This window comes from Rhododendron vialii, chromosome 13a (genome assembly GCF_030253575.1).
Source record: "Rhododendron vialii isolate Sample 1 chromosome 13a, ASM3025357v1".
NCBI classification, from domain to species: Eukaryota; Viridiplantae; Streptophyta; class Magnoliopsida; order Ericales; family Ericaceae; genus Rhododendron; species Rhododendron vialii.
The window spans coordinates 10,743,690-10,761,460 of NC_080569.1; the positions used below are offsets into that span (position 1 = coordinate 10,743,690).

General features: G+C 38.1%; 1 protein-coding gene across 1 annotated transcript; it reads right to left on the reverse strand.

Moving 5' to 3' along the window:
* Positions 1 to 2,166: 2,166 nt before the first annotated feature.
* On the reverse strand, positions 2,167 to 13,082 carry LOC131314910 (magnesium transporter MRS2-F-like). The gene is made up of 6 exons (XM_058343838.1): positions 12,554 to 13,082; positions 12,040 to 12,231; positions 11,760 to 11,888; positions 11,077 to 11,231; positions 10,333 to 10,462; positions 2,167 to 2,606 (listed from the first exon to the last, which is right to left on the reverse strand). Exons 1-6 carry the CDS (start codon positions 12,917 to 12,919, stop codon positions 2,325 to 2,327), a joined length of 1,254 nt encoding a protein of 417 aa, XP_058199821.1. The 5' UTR covers positions 12,920 to 13,082; the 3' UTR covers positions 2,167 to 2,324.
* Between the last annotated feature and the right edge of the window lie 4,689 nt (positions 13,083 to 17,771).

The following is a 17,771-nucleotide window of genomic DNA, read 5'->3' on the forward strand; positions in this document are numbered from 1 at the left end:
ATTGATTGATTGGAGAATATTGAGGATGGAAAAAGTAGAAGATATATTTTCGGGAAACAAGAAAGGAGCTGATTAATTGCTTGATTTGTGGAAGGAGCCTATTCTTTCCAACGGCTACTAATCTTCAACAGCCAAATGGGGCTTTATTCTTGAAGGATATATATACACGTGTGTCGAAGGAAGAAATGTGAGATGATCTCTTGAAGAAAAATTGCAGTGAGCTACTCTTGAATATCCGTTAATCATCTCTAAAGCCTTATCTTGAATATCTTATTACACTAGTTTGAGTGTTGTTCTTGAGCATCAATTGTAAAGGGGATTGTACACCATTGTTCGTATTCTTGAGAGAATTATCTTTTTATGAGTGGTTTTAGAGATAAAATCACTTGAGGGTTAGGTGTTACTAGCACCGGAGTCAAAACTAGTTGGGTTAGGTGTAACTAGCACCGCAATCAAAATTAGTCGGAGCAATTGGGGATAATTGCTCGTTGTAAAGGTTGTCTAGCACCCGTGAAGCTAGAAGATTGAACTATTGAAGATAGTGCAGTAAATCCCAAGTTGGACACTTGGGGAGTGGACTAGGCCGTGAAGTTGCGGACCGAACCACTATAAATCCTTGCGTTCGATTCTCTCTTCCCTACTCTCTTTACTTTTCGTTTTGCATAGCAATAATATTGCATGAGTAGAATAGTATATCATTGAAATTGGAATTGGAATTGTAGTGGAATAGATTGCAATTAGTTTTTTAAAATTCCGCGTTAAATTTGAGATACCCAATTCACCCCCCCTCTTGGATTGCTATTTGGATCAACACCATTAGTTTTAAATAATTGAACATTTTCTTTAGCTTTCTTGTGTTTCTTTGAGTAAAGCATCTTCCTTATCATATTCTTGAAATTGTTCAGATCTACTCTGTCATGAAGAAAGAGCTTTATCTATGATGAAAATGGAGTAGAACGAAGGCATGGGGTGTTTTTTTTTTTTTTTTAGTATTTATTTGATTTCAATGATTGGCTAGGGTTTTGATTCTTTAAACAAGTTAGGATAAACGTATTCTTTGTTATGTAATTTATCCCACAAATTTTTAATTTTTAATTTTTTGGGTCAATCGGTAGAAGAAATCATTTACATCATGTATGAAGTACAAAATACAAACCTAAGACACGACATCAATTGTGAGAGTTCACAAGATAACAAAGTTCAACAACTTAATAGATATTAGAAATAAGCTCATCGTATGGAAGAAACAAAGAAAGCACGGAAAAACCCCTCTAAGGGAGAACACAAACATGCTGGTGTGGAGATTTGAACACTCCTGACTTCTTAGTGAGATACAAGAGTTCTGACCAAATGAACAAACCTAAGTTGGTTTAAAAATTTGATCTTTACCACCATCGTTTTGGGCCTTTTTATTTTGGACTTCCATTTGAGTTGGGCCCTAAACTTTGTTGAACGTTTCCTGTACTATACCTAATATACTAGCGAAAACACATGCTAGCACGGGACTTTGGACTTAAAATGTGGTATTGTGTACCATCGGTACCGCACTATATGGTGGACACTGGACAACACAAAAAAATTCAAAGAAGAGAACATAATTACAACAAATAGTTCAAGATAAAAAAGATGATTCCTTATTCGACTATATATAAAATCCGACAAATATCTACACAGGTGCTATGGCCCTGCCAGCTACGATTACCTCCGCTCTTGATTAACTCGGTGATCTTGTGACCAGAGCCAAGCAGCATTCTTCCATTTTTATTTTCTTTTTGGATCAGCAGAAATAATTACGTAAAAGAACTCAACAAGGGTATATCGAAAAAGGGGGAATGGTCATCCATTCAAAGGTTGGATGAGGGAAGAAAAAGAAGAGCAGAAGAAAAGAAACAACCAAATACAGAGTAAAAAACTTCTCATGGTTCTAAACCTTAATCCTCCTAATTCCATCCAATCATTGGTTAAAATCATCCGATAGTGTAATTAAGCATCAAGATTTTCGTTTCCCTCGAAAAATGTCTGTCCTTGTCTTAATTAACCATGTCTGCCAAATCCTCATCATCCATCATTGCTCTCCAAGTTGACCATAGCACCACGAAAAAAATAGTCTCCCTATAGGTTTTCCCCAGATCAGAATAATACTTAAGAGTTAGAAACGCCGGAAGAAGAACAAAATCATTCAAAATATGTCATTCAAATTTTTGGGTGTAGACTTCACAGAAATCACTACAACACATCATATCGACACGCCTTAGTTGCGTTTGTTTTGAGACAGATAGTGAATCTATTACTAACGGTTATCGATGCAAATTACAAGATACTCCTCAACCAAGAAATCTAAACCACTTTAACACCAAGATAGCCACGATATAAAGAAAGACTGAACAAACTGAACAACCTCCGGCGGCTAAAAACCATTGTCTATAGGTTCCAAAATCAAAGAGAGGAATTCGGATATTTATGCTCAAGAAACCTATAGCCACCACAGATAAAGTGATCATGAAAGTTGCCGTAGAGATAACGAGACCCATTCGTAGAAGCTGATTTTGCTTGTCGTCCAAAACTATGTTGATGTAGTCCTCAGTGTTGTGGACATATTCGTGCAACTTTAAGATCAAACAAGAAGAAGAACAGCATTAGAAAAATCACCACGAATTAAGAAGAATCATCGGCCTATTTTTTTTTGGTTCCATTTTTGGTTTCCTTTGTGAATGGCAACGAAATAAATTAAAAAGGAATAAAGCGGAGTACAAACAAATTAAGGTGAGTACGAGGTAACCTATTTATCAATCCTCTAAGTTGGCAAAAGATAAAATTGTACGTTTTGTTGGGGAGACTATTTTTTTTGAACCTCATAGTTAGGAGACTTTAGAAATGGAACTAGGATAAGGTGTCCATTAATCATGAAATTTTTTCGATATAGCCCTTAATATTATGCTGAATTTCTATCGATCACTTTAGCCATCATCTTTGGGTAACCTCAAGGTGGGGTGATTGTCACGCATAATGCAAAACTGCAATAAAAACAAGGAATACACTTGATGCCGGATGGAGATTTTCAAAAATATTATTAAGCTTAAGTAATATTACATTTATTTTTTTATTATTTTGAATTTAGTTATTTTGGTAGGAAGTGTTCCTCATTAGATAACTTGTCAAAGCTTAACTACAGCTGTCAACAACTACACACCACTAACCAAACTACTAACCGACTTCACGTTGGTGAGTGGAAGGAGGAATCTGTTGTAGGTGAGATATTCGAGCAGGAGCATTACTCTCATCATCCCCCCGCAAACGAATGGGAGGTACAACCAGAAGTTTGGTCTTAAGGTACTGAAACCTTGAAATAGGCAAGGCCTTGGTAAATACATCAGCGAGCTGATCAGAAGTAGGAACATAATGCAAAGCAAGAGCCTTAGCTGCAACTCTGTCACGAACATAGTGACAATCGACCTCGATATGCTTTGATCTGGCATGAAAAACAGGATTGTTGGCAAGAGCAATTGCTGAAGTGTTATCACACCAGAGCACAGGGGTGCTAGGAACTGAAATATGTAAGTCATGGAGCAACATCTGTAGCCAACAAAGTTCTGCTGCGGTATGAGCTAATGAACGATACTCGGCCTCAGTAGATGAGCGGGACACAGTTGTTTGCTTTTTGGCAGACCACGAAATAAGATTGTCTCCAAGAAAAACACAATAGCCAGATGAAGACTTGCGATCATGACAATTTCCAGCCCAGTCAGAGTCAGAAAATGCAGTAAGAACAAAAGAGGCAGGTTGATAAACCAAACCATGATCTAATGTGCCTTTGAGATATCGAAGGAGTCTTTTTACAGAGGCAAAATCACTAACTGTGGGAGCATGCATATGTTGGCAGTCTTGATTAACGGAAAAAGAAATATCAGGGCGTGTAATGGTGAGATATTGTAAAGCTCCTACAATACTCCGAAAAAGGGCAGGGTAGGCAAAAGGAGTGGAGCAATCTGTAGAAGATGTTTTGACCACAGATGGAGAAAAACAAGGTTTACAATCAGAAAGTCCGGCTTTGTGTAAGATCTCTTTAGCATATTTGGACTGAGATAAGAAGTAGCCCTGAGCACATGGCTGAACAGAAATACCCAGAAAATAGGATAAAGAACCAAGTTCTTTCATAGAGAAAGTAGAGTGCATATGAGAAATCAACTGCTGAATATGTGCAGAAGAATTACCAGTTAAGATAATATCATCCACATAGACTAGTAGAATGGTAATAACAGATGATGTTTGATGGATAAACAAAGAGGAATCACAATGACTATTGACAAAGCCATGGTGGAGAAGAAAAGCTGAGAATGTAGAGTACCAGGCCCTTGGGGCTTGCTTAAGCCCATATAAGGCTTTGTGTAGTCTGCAAACATGATTGGGCATTCTGGAATTAACAAACCCTGGGGGTTGAACCATGTACACTTCCTCCTCTAGCTTGCCATGAAGAAAGGCATTTGATATATCCAATTACTTGAGGCCAATTGAAATGAAGGGATAAACACAGAAGAATTCTTACAGCAGGTTGCTTTGCTACAGGGCTGAAAGTATCCTGAAAATCCTCTCCTTCTCTTTGTAAATACCCCTTTGCAACTAATCTTGCCTTATGTCGAGCAATACTACCATCAGAATTTCGTTTGAGCTTAAAGACCCACTTACAACCAATAGCGTGTTTGTCAGGTGGAAGAGAGACTAAGGACCAAGTGTGTTGTGTTTGTAAGGCTTGGAATTCTTCATGAATGGCCTGTGTCCATTCTGGTATTTGAAAAGCCTCTTGATAATTTGTTGGTTCAGCAGAAGGAGGAGTTGTGATGACAGAAAGACAAGAAGGTGTAAAAATGGAACTGTTAGCCTTGGATCTAGTGACCATGGGATGAGGTTTATGAGTTTTAGGAGGGCGTAGCCGTGAAGGTGGTTTATGAGTGAGAGGAGCAGGAGAATTAAGCTGTGAGACTGAAAGTAAAACAATTTCAAGAGATTGAATGGGAACTGCAGGGGAAGGAGAGGAATGTTCTGCGGATTAAGAAGAAGCAGACAAAGGAGAAGATGAAGTAGTGGGATATGTATGTGGTGAAATATTAGAAGATTCTGTCACAGAGGAAACTGATGAATGAGTACTAGGAGCAGAAGGGAAAATAGCAAAATTGTTGGACCAGAAGGACTGGAGCTGATCAAGAGTAGGCACAGGAGAAGAAGTAGAAGAAGTGACAGGAATAGCAAAGGGAAAGATTGTTTCATAGAAAAGAACATGCCTAGAAATATATATGCGACCAGTAGAAACATCAAGACACCTATACCCCTTCTAGAAAGGATGATACCCTAGAAACACACAAGGTATAGATCTTGGTTCCAGTTTATTCTTAATTTCTTAGTGTAGGGCTTTAACCAGTGAAAGCATTGGCATCCAAAGACTCTGAAAAATGTGTAATCAGGAATGGAGTGAAACAAAACTTCAAAAGGAGATTTATGTGCCAAGACAGAACTAGGCATTCTGTTGATAAGAAACACAGCAGTTGCTAAAGCATCAAACCAGTACTGTAAGGGCAAAGATGATTGATGTAAAAGAGCTATAGTGGTTTCTACTAAGTGTCTATGTTTTCGCTCAGCCACTCCTTCTGAGAAGGAGTATGAGGACAAGACTTTTGATGCATAATACCATGCTGAGACAGAAGAAAATTGATTTCCAATATATTCACCTCCGCCATCAGTTCTCAAGACTTGAAGAGAAGTATTAAACTGTTTCTCAGCATAAGCTTTAAAGATGAGGAATTAAGAAAACACTTCAGACTTGTGTTGGAGAGGATAAATCCAGGTGAACCGATTAAAATCATCAATGAAAAGAACATAGTAAGTAAAGCCAGAAGTAGAAGCATGGAAAGGTCCACAGCTATGTAGCACGGACACAGATACGGATACGGACACGGGACACGGCAATTCTAAAAAAATGGGGATACGGACACGGCGGGGGACACGCCATGTGTATAAATAAATAAATACTCCCTCCGTCCCATAATATTTGTCCGGTCCGCGAAACGAGGACTACAAAATAATGCATTTCTTTGGAGAAAAAATTTAAATTTTTTTCATAAGTTTAAAGAACTCGTCGAGATCTAGTAAATTGTTGAATTTTTTTCAACTTTTCTCACAAAAATAGTATTATTTTTACGTTTCCGTTTTGCGGACCGGACAAATATTATGGGACGGAGGGAGTATATATAGAGGAATTTTCAAGTGAGGGATCCCTCGATCCCTCATTTTTTTAAAATGAGGGACTTTCATTTCCCGATCAAATTTTGAAAATCCGAACCGTTCAATGTGTGCAGAACGTAATTTTAAGGGTCTCCGCGAGAAATCAGCAAAAAAAATGACCGGAAAGAGCGTCATCCGAGCAGTTTTTTTTGAACCGTTCAATGAAAACAGCTCGGATGAAGGCCTTCCCGGTCATTTTTTTTGCTGATTTCTCACAGGGACCCTTAAAATCACGTTCTGATCACTTTGAGCGGCTTGGATCATCGAAATTCAATCGGTAAGGGAAGTCTCGCATTTTAATAAAATGAGGGATCCCTCTCCGGAACTTAACTCCATATATATATATACATATACACACATATTTTTTCTTTTCTTCCACTGTTGATGAAGACATGTCCTATATGAATGTATAATATTACCATGGTCCAAATAAAGGCATAATTACAATTTAACCCAAATATTTTTGAATAATTTCATATTAACCCCTCAAAATTAAAAATATATATTACATTTTGACCCTCAGCCGTGTCCCTGGTGTGTCCCCAGCCGTGTCCCTGGCATGTCCCCCATCAAAAAATAATAAAAATTATTGGACACGCCACGTGGTGTGTCCAATACGTATTTGGGTGTGTCCCCGCCGTGTCCCCGTGTCCGTGTCCAATACGTGGACACGGCGCCCTTTTGGAGTGTCGGTGCTACATAGGTCCACAGACATCACTATGAATTAAGGACAATGGTTTATTCACAGTAGAATTTGACAAGCCAAAAGGCAATCTATGACTTTTGGATACAGCACAATGGGTACATGTAAGAGATGTACACTTATTTATAGACAGGTACTGTATGTGCTTGGTCAAATGCTGAAGTTTAAGAAGAGAAGGATGGCCAAGCCTGTTATGCCAAGTTGCAGGTGAGACAGTAGTACTAAGAAAAGCTTGAGGCTGGGACTGAGAGGATGAGGTTGAAGCGAACTGATAGAGACCATTCAGGTTAAGACCGTTAGACAGAACTGCCTTCGTGGCCTTGTCCTGAACAACAAAGGAGGAGTCATCAAAAGTGACTCTGCAATTATTATCTTTAGTAAGCTTGTGAACGGATACAAGATTATTAGTTAAATAAGGAACATGTAGACTTGATTAAGGAAAAAGGAATGAGAAGGAGTTGGCAAAAGGCCTTTACCAGAGTGCTGGATAGGCAGTGTTGCCCCATTTCCAACTAAGACTTGGTCATTGCCCTGATAAGACTGAAAGAGCTGCATATTGGACAAGTCATTGGTAAGATGATGTGTTGCAGCTGAATCCAAATACCAGTCTGAGGCAGGCGGAGAGGATGTGGAGGCAACAAAGGCTTTGGTATTGGACTGTGAGTTGGAAGAAGAGGGGTGAAATGATGTGTCCAATCTATACCAGCAGTTCCAAGCTGTGTGATTAGGTCTGTTACAGATTTGACAGAGGACCTCACCAGATGAAGCTAAACCAGAGGCACCATAACTAGAATTACCAGCAAAGCCTGAACCAGAGACACCATAACTTGAATTACCAGCAAAGCCTGAACCAGATCCACCATTAAAACCAGTAGGCCGGAAATTATTATGACCAAAACCTCGACCACCACCTCTGTAAGGAAACCTGCCACCTCTATAACCAGATCTAGAGGGAAAATGACCTCGGTATACAGAATTTGAGCCACGACAACCAGAAGAAGCATTGCGAGTATGTGAATTAACCGCAGAAAAGGCAACAGCAAGATCACCAGTTTGTGAAGGGACCTTCGAATGTGAGTCAATGTGAATAGCCTCAGAACATAGAAGAGAGGTCAACTCATCAAGAGTAATCAGCTCAGATCTAGTTCGAATAGAAATCTTAAAAGCATCATAGACACTAGGCAATCCATGCAAAATGTGAAAAACGAGATCCTCATCATGAATAGGACAAGAAGCTATAGCCAATTGATCAGCAATTTCTTTAACTTGTTTCAGATATTCCTCCATAGTTTTGGTGCCCTTTTCAATGATAGACAGACGATCTTTCAATTGATGAATATGTGAGCGAGATAGTGTAGTAAAGTGCTTCTCTAAAGCAAGCCAGACCTCTCTGGTAGTGGAGAGATCAAGAACAAGAGAAAAAAAACTGTGTGGTGAGGGTTGCAGTAATGCAGCTCAATAGATGTGAGTCAATAATCTTCTATTTCATGAATTCTGTGTTGGCAACGTCTTTTCCGGTAGAATCCTTGATAATCAGTAGAGGACAGACGATCGATCCATCAAGATAACCAAACGAATAGGAATATTCTGAACTTGCTTCTTCCAGATGATGAAATTTGTGTGATCAAGCTTCACAGTAACAAGAGAACTCAGATTTGAAATCAATAGTTTTAGGTTTTCTGGAATAAGAACAGATGGAGAAGAGGAATCGGCTGTAGGAGATGAGCTGGTCTCTGCCATGGCTAGATCAAGAAGAAAACGAAAAGAAGCGAAGAGAGGATCGAGGACTCGTTTAGAGCTCAAAAGGCTCTGATACCATAAAGAGATTTCAAGAATTGCATCATCTCATTCTATCTTTAGGATTACACACAGTAAAGCATTTATACAATTAAGAAGATATTTCTCTCTCTAACTGAATACAACTTGTCAAAGCTAACTACAGCTGTCAACAACTACACACCACTAACCAAACTACTAACCGACTTCACGTTGGTGAGTGGAAGGAGGAATCTGCTGTAGGTGAGATATTGGAGCAGGAGCATTACTCTCATCAGATTAGAGGAGGTGGAACTGTATGCAAAGAAGGTAGAGATACTACCATTGAAACGAGTATGTGCGGGAGGTCATTGCTCGGGTGGAGGAGAGGTGGCAGCAGATAGAAGCAGGCCAAATGGAAACAAATGAAAATTTTGAATTAGGTGATTAATAAAAAATTTTGTTGATAAAAAAAAAAAAAAATGGCAATACATGTACATGCATAGATTGCTGCATTGTTAGGGCTTGTGGCTGCTCTAGGCCCTGGAACTCGGCCTAACCACCATTATCCTAACAGACATCCTGAGGAGGACAAGGTACGTTACGGAGGAGGAATAGGATGATGATACCAAGGAAGAGAATGGTTGCCCGTTTGCTGCGAATATGACAGAGAGGGAGGACCCATGGTGCAAGGAGATCATTCTACGTGATGGGAGTTAGGGTGCTTCAATAGTGACACATCGACGGTCAAAGGTTCTGTGCATCTGGAAGAATTTATGGATTCTATTTCTGTGGTGAAAAAAGACTCGGTTGAGGGGCCACAAAATATTATTCGAGATCCAGTTGTGGATTGGAATAAATAGCCTATTTATCATGAAGGATCTACGGGAGAAATAACACTTGGTGCATGATTGGAGTGCGTTTGCTGTAATGACACGAGAAGTGGTCATGTCTCTCTCTTTTCGGTTGAGATGAAAAAGGAAGTTGTCCAAGTGATAATTCAGCCCACTCAGGAGGTGGTTGATTTGAAAGTCGATGTTTCTGACTATCTGGATGATGGTGAGGAAATTGTTCTTCTAATTTTTGAAGACTTATCAAAATTCAGATTCGAGAAAAACAGTATGAAGTATAAAATCGATGCGGACAGGCAAAGGAGGATTAGATTGCTTCAACTTTCAAGCCATGCAGAACTCGAGAATGAGTTCTCTCAAGCCGAGGAGAATGATGAGTTCTTTCAATTTGAGAAATAAGTAGTCTAGAGTATTTAGTTTTCTAGTTTAGTTTATCTAGTCTCCTTTTAATATATGCTTGGTCGAAAAGAATGGTTAGTTTCTAATTTTATTGTTTCCTTTTTCTTTATTTCATAGAATGTAGGTTTTCATCTCTATTATAAAATGAGTGGTTAGCCTTACGGCAATGTGGTTGAGTTTGAATTACGAAGAAAACAGAGAGCTGTCTCTCAATTGTGAGCTTGTTCTCTTGTTGTTCTTGCTTTTTCAACACGATTCCATGCATCACTACTCTACGGAAGAGAAGTGGCATAGTGTCATCTGAAATGAAATAGCAAAAGAGGGGGACAAAAAAAGGAAAAAAGAACGTACTGTTGATAGTTTGTTTAAGATTCCCTCAATTTGCACAAAGTAGGCTCCCAATAGCATTTCCAACTCTTCTACATTTGGCTTGAGATCACTGGCAGCTACAGTGCTGCTTTTGCAGCTCATGTTTCCACCGCTGAAATGAAAACCAAGAGGCTTGATGAAGGATATTGAATGAGTACTCTGGTGAAAATTGAGAAACATCTTCTTGATTTATTAGAGGTTAAAGCTTAGTATGGTAGTGATAAAACCCTCGGCAACATCCAAGTTTAATTGGGATGTGAGCCAATATACATTATAGTGAACATGATTTGGTCTCCAAAGTCTGAACTCTGAACTCAACTAACCACTTTTTTCGATAAGCCATCTGATGAGGTAAAACTTTTCTAAACCTTTTTTTGGTCACACGTTAGAAGAATTTATAATATCCAACCTCTACCCAACGCATCAACAAGGGTATCAACTTTGTTTCTATGTATAGGAGTTGAACCCACAACCTCACTGTACCTAAGTTCAGTTACACAACCGTGGGATCATGTGCTAATTATCAAGTGGAAGAAAGAGAATCGTCTGACATGTTAGTTTAGATTTTTCAAAAAAAGAAGTGAAATAAAATGGTAAGTACTTATCTAGCATGCTTAAATCAAGGTGGGTGATCAAGTTTCAAAGCCAACATTGGCAGTGAAGTTTGTGACATAGTAATATGTCGATCGGAAAGTTATTACAGAATTTGCAAGGAAATCAACTTACATAGCCCCACCCGCTAAAAGATCATCTTCTTCATCATCTTCTATCTCATCCTCAGGCACCAAGCCTTCAGATTGCAAGGCGGCAAGCTTGTCAGTCAAGTACATCTGAGCCATATCTATGTCATCATCTAGTAGATGTTCAAATTCGTTCCTCACCTATAAACAATATGGCAATATATTTCATATCTATCAACCACTTAACCAAATGAGCACAACCTTACATAGAACAAACCAAAAAATCCTATCGACAATTATTCCTAAGCAAAGCTCAAAATTAGGAGGTATACAAAACTACAACAAGCTCATGCATCTTACAGCATCAGTTAGGAAGACATTAGATTCAAGTTAGGAAGACATTGAATTAAGTTGGAGTTTGGTTACACAGATGCCAGTTTCAAGTTTTCAGGGTGAATTGGAAACTGGATAATATTATCAAAGATATCGTGAAAATTCACAAAAGTAATCATAATGTCAAGGTGTGAACTGTGAAGTTTCATTCTAAACATAGGCAGTTTCCATTACACCAAGAAGGAATAGAAGGAGACTTTTTCTTTCTTATTTTTTGCTAATTGAAATGGTAGACATAATTACAAGCTAAAGACAACTTATGGTAACTCATGAGAGTATTCTGCCCTTGTTTCTATTGAAGGAAAACTGTTAAAAATCAATGAGATAATACTATACCTTCTGCACACGTCCATTCAAAGCAACCAAACGACCTTTAATGACTCTCACGCGTTTGAGATTATTTGTACTGGTTTTGGCCGACAATTGATCCAAAGCAGGATATGCCTCTTTCTCCAACGTCGAAGTCTGGAATAGTATGCAAACATGTAATATTTTTTTTGAGATTAATAAATTTCTCTTTTTAGTTGTTACTTTAAAAAGAAATAGACAGTGAAGAGTAGAAATACAAAGCGAAAACACAAGTAGTCCATGTATGCTATTCATATATTATATATACCTCAGATTCAAGGCTCTTGCAGACAGATTCTAGGCAAATTTCAAGAGCTCGAAACTCAAAAGGTAAAGGTTTTGAATTTCCCCTCCTTGAATCGACCTGATCAGCTGGGGCTTCTTCAAACCTACTACCACTTGCTTCTGGTGGCGTATCTGTGGGCGATTGCTCCATAGCATTACCGCTTCTCATAGTAGCCTACATGCAGGATGCAACATAGTCAAAGCCTAGCCTGAAGATACGTCAGTGCTCTTGGAACACCGCTACATGGTGCTCCATGGTCATTTTCCACCACACTTAGTGATGGGAGTTCACATAAATGTGTCATGTGTGGCGGAAAAAAACTCATGGAGCAAGTAATTGTAATTTCCTGTAAATGTGGGAGGGGAGAAAACTTATAAGTTTTAAGTCCCCAACACTACCGCCCCCAACCCCAAGGATAGTTTTTGTACTAACTACTACCATTCTGCGAAGGTTGAAAAGAATAAAAAGTAGAAAAAAAAAAAAAAAAACTGCTTACATCGAAGTCAGAGAACTTGAACTCGAGATCGTAAACAAACGAAGCGATACGAGGGTCTCTAGGATTCGGAACCAGTACTTCGTTGGCAGTTACAATCGCCTTGATATGCTCCAAATTCACAACCACCGCTCTCTCCCTCCTGAGGATCGCAGACGGGTACGAGAGCTCCGGCTCGACCACCCTCAGGTCGCGCGCCGTGATTCCGCTCCGGCGCAAGACCGTCTGCTTCCCCAGTTCTTCGACGCTGACCTGGCCTGATTTGGAGACGACGAGCCACGTCCGAGATCCGGCGCCTTTCCGCTTCGCCTGACTCTGAGAAGGAAGAAGGGGGATATAACTCCGACTGAGCTCGATCTGATCCCCCATTTTTTTCCGGGAAGCAAAGATTTGACTTTCCGTCCATTGAAGTAGAGTACAGTTTGGAGCTAAATGGGTGAGAGATTTGTGTAGATGAGTAGGTATATAGTCCGATCTTTACTGATACAGATGAAATTGTTATATGTAGCCCAACCTTAACTGATACAGGTGAATGTTATATGTAGCCCAACCTTAACTGATACAGGTGAAAGAAAGAGAGGTGCTATTCACACAGAAAAGGGGCACAGATCGTGCACAGATCTTGATGTGGGGCCCACTATAGATTCCACATAAATGATCCGAGTCGTTCATTAAATTTGAAATATTTTTTTAAGGATTTCCACAAAAAATCAGATCAATCCGATACCTATAAATACTTGATCTAATCATCTAACTTTTCATTCAACTTTGAACTGAATGAAAACTTATATGATTAGATCGAATACTTATAGGTATCGAATCAAAATGATTTTTCACGGGAGCCTTTGAAAAAATATTTTAAATCTAATGAACGGTTATGATTTTTTGTGTGAGACCTGTAGTGAACCCCACATTGGGATCTGTGCACAATCTGTGCACGCTTTGTCTGTGTCAACAGACTTAAATTCCCTATGAGTCTGACAATCAACACAGATTTTATACACACAGATCCTACACAGATGGCGACCTGTCGTCCGCTACGGTCCAAAAAAAACGATCCGAGTCACTTGTTAAATTTAAAATATTTTCTAAAATCTGGATGGAAAGTTGGAAGAATAGATCAAGCAATTAGAGTTAGAGCGCTGTTATTTGCAGTCCTTTTATTTTCTCTCATAGCCTACTACATTTCTGTAAATGGTTGTTGAAAATCATAAATAACATTTTGGTAAATAGCTGTTGAAAACAAGATTATATTTCGGAAACTACATGTCGAAAATATGTTCAACTTTCGGTAAACAACTACCGAACATACATTTTCGGTAAATAGCTGTTGAAAAAAATATTATATTTCGGTAATTGGATGCTGAAAATATATCTCAATTTCGGTAACTAACTGTCGAGTATGATTGAAAATTTTTAATGGGCTATGGGAGAAAATAAAGGGCTGCGAATAGCGGCGCCCTAGAGTTATCGTATTGAGCTAATTTTTTACAATAGCACTTCAAAAAATATTTTAAATTTAGTAAACGATTCGGATCATTTTTGTGGGATACGTAGTGGGCCCCATGTCGCAATCTATGTGTATAAAGTCTGTGTAGACAAACTTACGCAATTGCTATATGGATTGTGTGTGATCACGAAAAAATTTTCAGTGTCGAGTGGGTATCATGTGGTGTCCGCTCGGCACATCCTAGCCGTCTATTGCATTTTTGGACGGTTTGAATTTGTAGAGAAAAAAAGGAGAGAAAAAGTGTTGGGTTGAGAGGAGAGAGAGAGAGTTTCAATCCGAGCCTTTCAAAAATATATTGGATAGTCTGAATGTGTCAAGCAAGTATCACATGGAATATACTCACCTTGCACCGAAAAATTCCTCCAACTTCACAGTCATAGTCAATGGCGTTTTTATTCATTTCTTTTCAAAATCTTCTGATTCGTGGTTAGTTGGGGTAGTTTTCATGTGGGGTCATTTTATTCGCTGCTGTTATCATTTTTCATTCTGTGCTCGCGCTCTTAATTCTTACTTTCGTAAATTTTAGAATTTAATTTGAGATATTTTTAATGACACTTTCGCATTCGTGCTTGCATACCCGCGCGCATGCACTTGAATGAGAATAATGTGCACATTTTTTTTAAAAGTTAGTAAAAATCTACCTTAGCCGATAATTATATTTCCTCTTCCTCTGTTGAATTTCCACTTAAGAAAACAAATTAAAAAAATTCAAACTCTCTCTCATAATTTCCCTCAATTCAAACATTCTCTTTTAATAGATTTTTCACTTTGAATCGTGCAAGGGATTTTCGCTGGCGGCAAAAATTATAGGTTTTCCACCACTATTATTTTGGGCCCCATGTTGCATTAATTGTCAATCTGAATCGTTCATCTTGTACAGCCCGAAGAGTAATTTTCTCATCCAGAAAATTAGCTTCATTGGACATTGGGTGTATCAAAAATCTACCTTAGCCGATAATTATATTTCCTCTTCCTCTGTTGAATTTCCACTTAAGAAAACAAATTAAAAAAATTCAAACTCTCTCTCATAATTTCCCTCAATTCAAACATTCTCTTTTAATAGATTTTTCACTTTGAATCGTGCAAGGGATTTTCGCCGGCGGCAAAAATTATAGGTTTTCCACCACTATCATTTTGGGCCCCATGATGCATTAATTGTCAATCTGAGTCGTTCATCTTGCACGGCCCGAAGAGTAATTTTCTCATCCAGAAAATTAGCTTCATTGGACATTGGGTGTATCAAAATTTAAATTTTGGCTTATAAAACGAATGATCATGGACAGTTTAACTTGATAGGATTAGACCATTCATTTTATAAACTAAAATTTAACTTTTGATTGATCTGTCGATGTTTAATCAAGTTGATTTTTTACGTGAATATACTAAACTATGGACCTTACAAGATGAACGGTTTGGATTATAAAAGCAATTACCCATTAATTATAAATAATTGAGCATTTCCTTTAGCTTTCTTGTGTTTCTTTGAGTAAAACATCTTTCTTAACTTTCAATCCTGAAAACAAATTCCTCCCATCAGTAATAGAATGCTCACCGTGTCTCAAAAAAATTTCAAAGTTAATACAACGACAGGTGTTCAAGCAATCATCATTGGTAGACTATAATTTTTTCAAAACAAACAAAAACCCAAAAATCTTACCATATTCTTGAAATTGTTCAGATCTTCTCTCAAATGAATAAAGGGCTTGATGTATGATGAAAATGAAGTAGAACGAAGGCAAGGGGTGGTTTTTTTTTTTTTTTTTGATTTCAATGATTGGCAAGGGCTTTGATTCTTTAAACAAGTTAGGATAAACGTATCATTCCTTGTTATGTAATTTATCCCACAAACTTTGATTTTTTTTTTTCAATCGATAGAATAGATTATTTACATTATGGGTGAAATACAAAGTGCAAATCTGAGATACTATATCAATTATGAGAGTTTACGAGATAATAAAGTTCAACAATTTAATAGATACCAAAAATAAGCTCATCGTATGGAAGAAACAAAGAAAGCACGGAAAAACCCCTTTAAGGGGGACTGGGGGGAGCTGTTGTCCCAGCCAATGGGGTCCCGCTCCGGTCTTGCTTCAATAATCGAAAACGTTCACTGCGTAGAGCTCGTTGAGTTGAACAATCGTGCAAAAAATCAATTTGATCGGATATCATTAAGTGCCTGATCGGAATACATATAACTTGCCAATAATGGGTTCTAGTAGATTTGATCCAGTATTTCGGATCCATTCTTTTCAAGACAAAAAGGTTTCGATTAGGCACTTAATGATATCTGATCGAGCTGATTTTTTACATACTTGTTCAACTCGATGAGCTCTATACGAAGTGAACGTTTCTGATCATTGGAGCGAGACCGGAGCAGGACCCCCTTGGCCGAGACAGCAGGCTGCTGTCCCTTAAAGGGACAACAGCTCCCCCAACTCCTCTCTAAGGGATAACACAAACATGCTTGTGGAGAGATTCGAATTCTTGACTTTCTAGTGAGATGCAAGAATTCTGACCAAGTGAGCAAACCTCAGTTGGTTTAAAAATTTGATCTCGCAAAAAATGACGGCCCATGACGTGTTTTGATAATTAATACCCGCTAAGGATATTTTCAGCATTAACAAATATTCTCAGTATGTTCTTGACGGATATTAATTATCAAAATATTGTCATTTGCCATCATTTTCCCTTTGATTCTTTACCACCATCTTTTTGGGCCTTTTTATTATGGACTTCCATTTGAGTTGTGCCCTAAACTTTGTTGAACATTTCCTATACTATACCTATATACTAGCGAAAACACATGCTAAGCACGGGACTTTGGACTTAAAATGTGGTATTGTATATCATCGGTACCGCACTATATGGTAGACAACACAAAAAAATTCAAAAAAAAGAAAATAATTACAACAAATAGTTCAAGATAAAAAAAGATGATTCCTTATTGGACTATATATATATATATATATATATATATATATATATATATATATAAGTCTCAAATGAGGGAGTCCTTATTTTAGTTAAAATGCGGACCTCCTCATTTCTTCCATTTTCCGATCGAATTTCGATGATCCGAGCCGCTCAATGTGTTCAGAACGTGATTTTAAGGGTACTCGCTAGAAATCGGCAAAAAAAATGACTGGGAAAGGCTTCATCCGAGCAGTTTTTGTTTGAACCGTTCGATAAAAAACAAACAAAAACTGCTCGGATGAAGCCCGTCCCGGTCATTTTTTTTGTTGATTTCTCGCAAGTACCTTAAAATCACGTTCTGAACACATTGAGCGGTTCGGATCATCGAAATTCAATCGGAAAAAGGAGGTCCGAATTTTATTAATATGAGGTGGTCCTTACGGAAGACGGACTGTATATATATATATATATATATAAAATCCGACGAATACTTTTTCAACAAAAATCCACAAAAAAAATCACGTGCATTGCACATGCACTCAGTATGCACTTTTACTAAGTCAGTAAAGTCTCAACAATTACAATTATTTGTGATCTCTAATTTAGTATGTTCAAAATATGAGGTGGTACCATCATTTAGTGGCCTTACCGCACCACTTAACCTCACATTTATATCGCACGCTATGTGGGGTTCACTTCGGATCCTAGAAAAATATAGAAAAATACCCATAAATTTTAAAATAATGTTTTAACATAGGGTCATGTAAAAAACCAGCTCCAACAACTGATATCATGTTG

Coding starts and splice junctions, on each gene's coding strand:
- LOC131314910 (XM_058343838.1), bottom strand. CDS start 12,919: ATGGGGGATCAGATCGAGCTCAGTCGGAGTTATATCCCCCTTCTTCCT. Junction 11,889..12,039: donor GCAAGAGCCTTGAATCTGAG/GTATATATAATA, acceptor ATACTATTCCAG/ACTTCGACGTTGGAGAAAGA. Junction 2,607..10,332: donor TCTTAAACAAACTATCAACA/GTACGTTCTTTT, acceptor TTGATCTTAAAG/TTGCACGAATATGTCCACAA.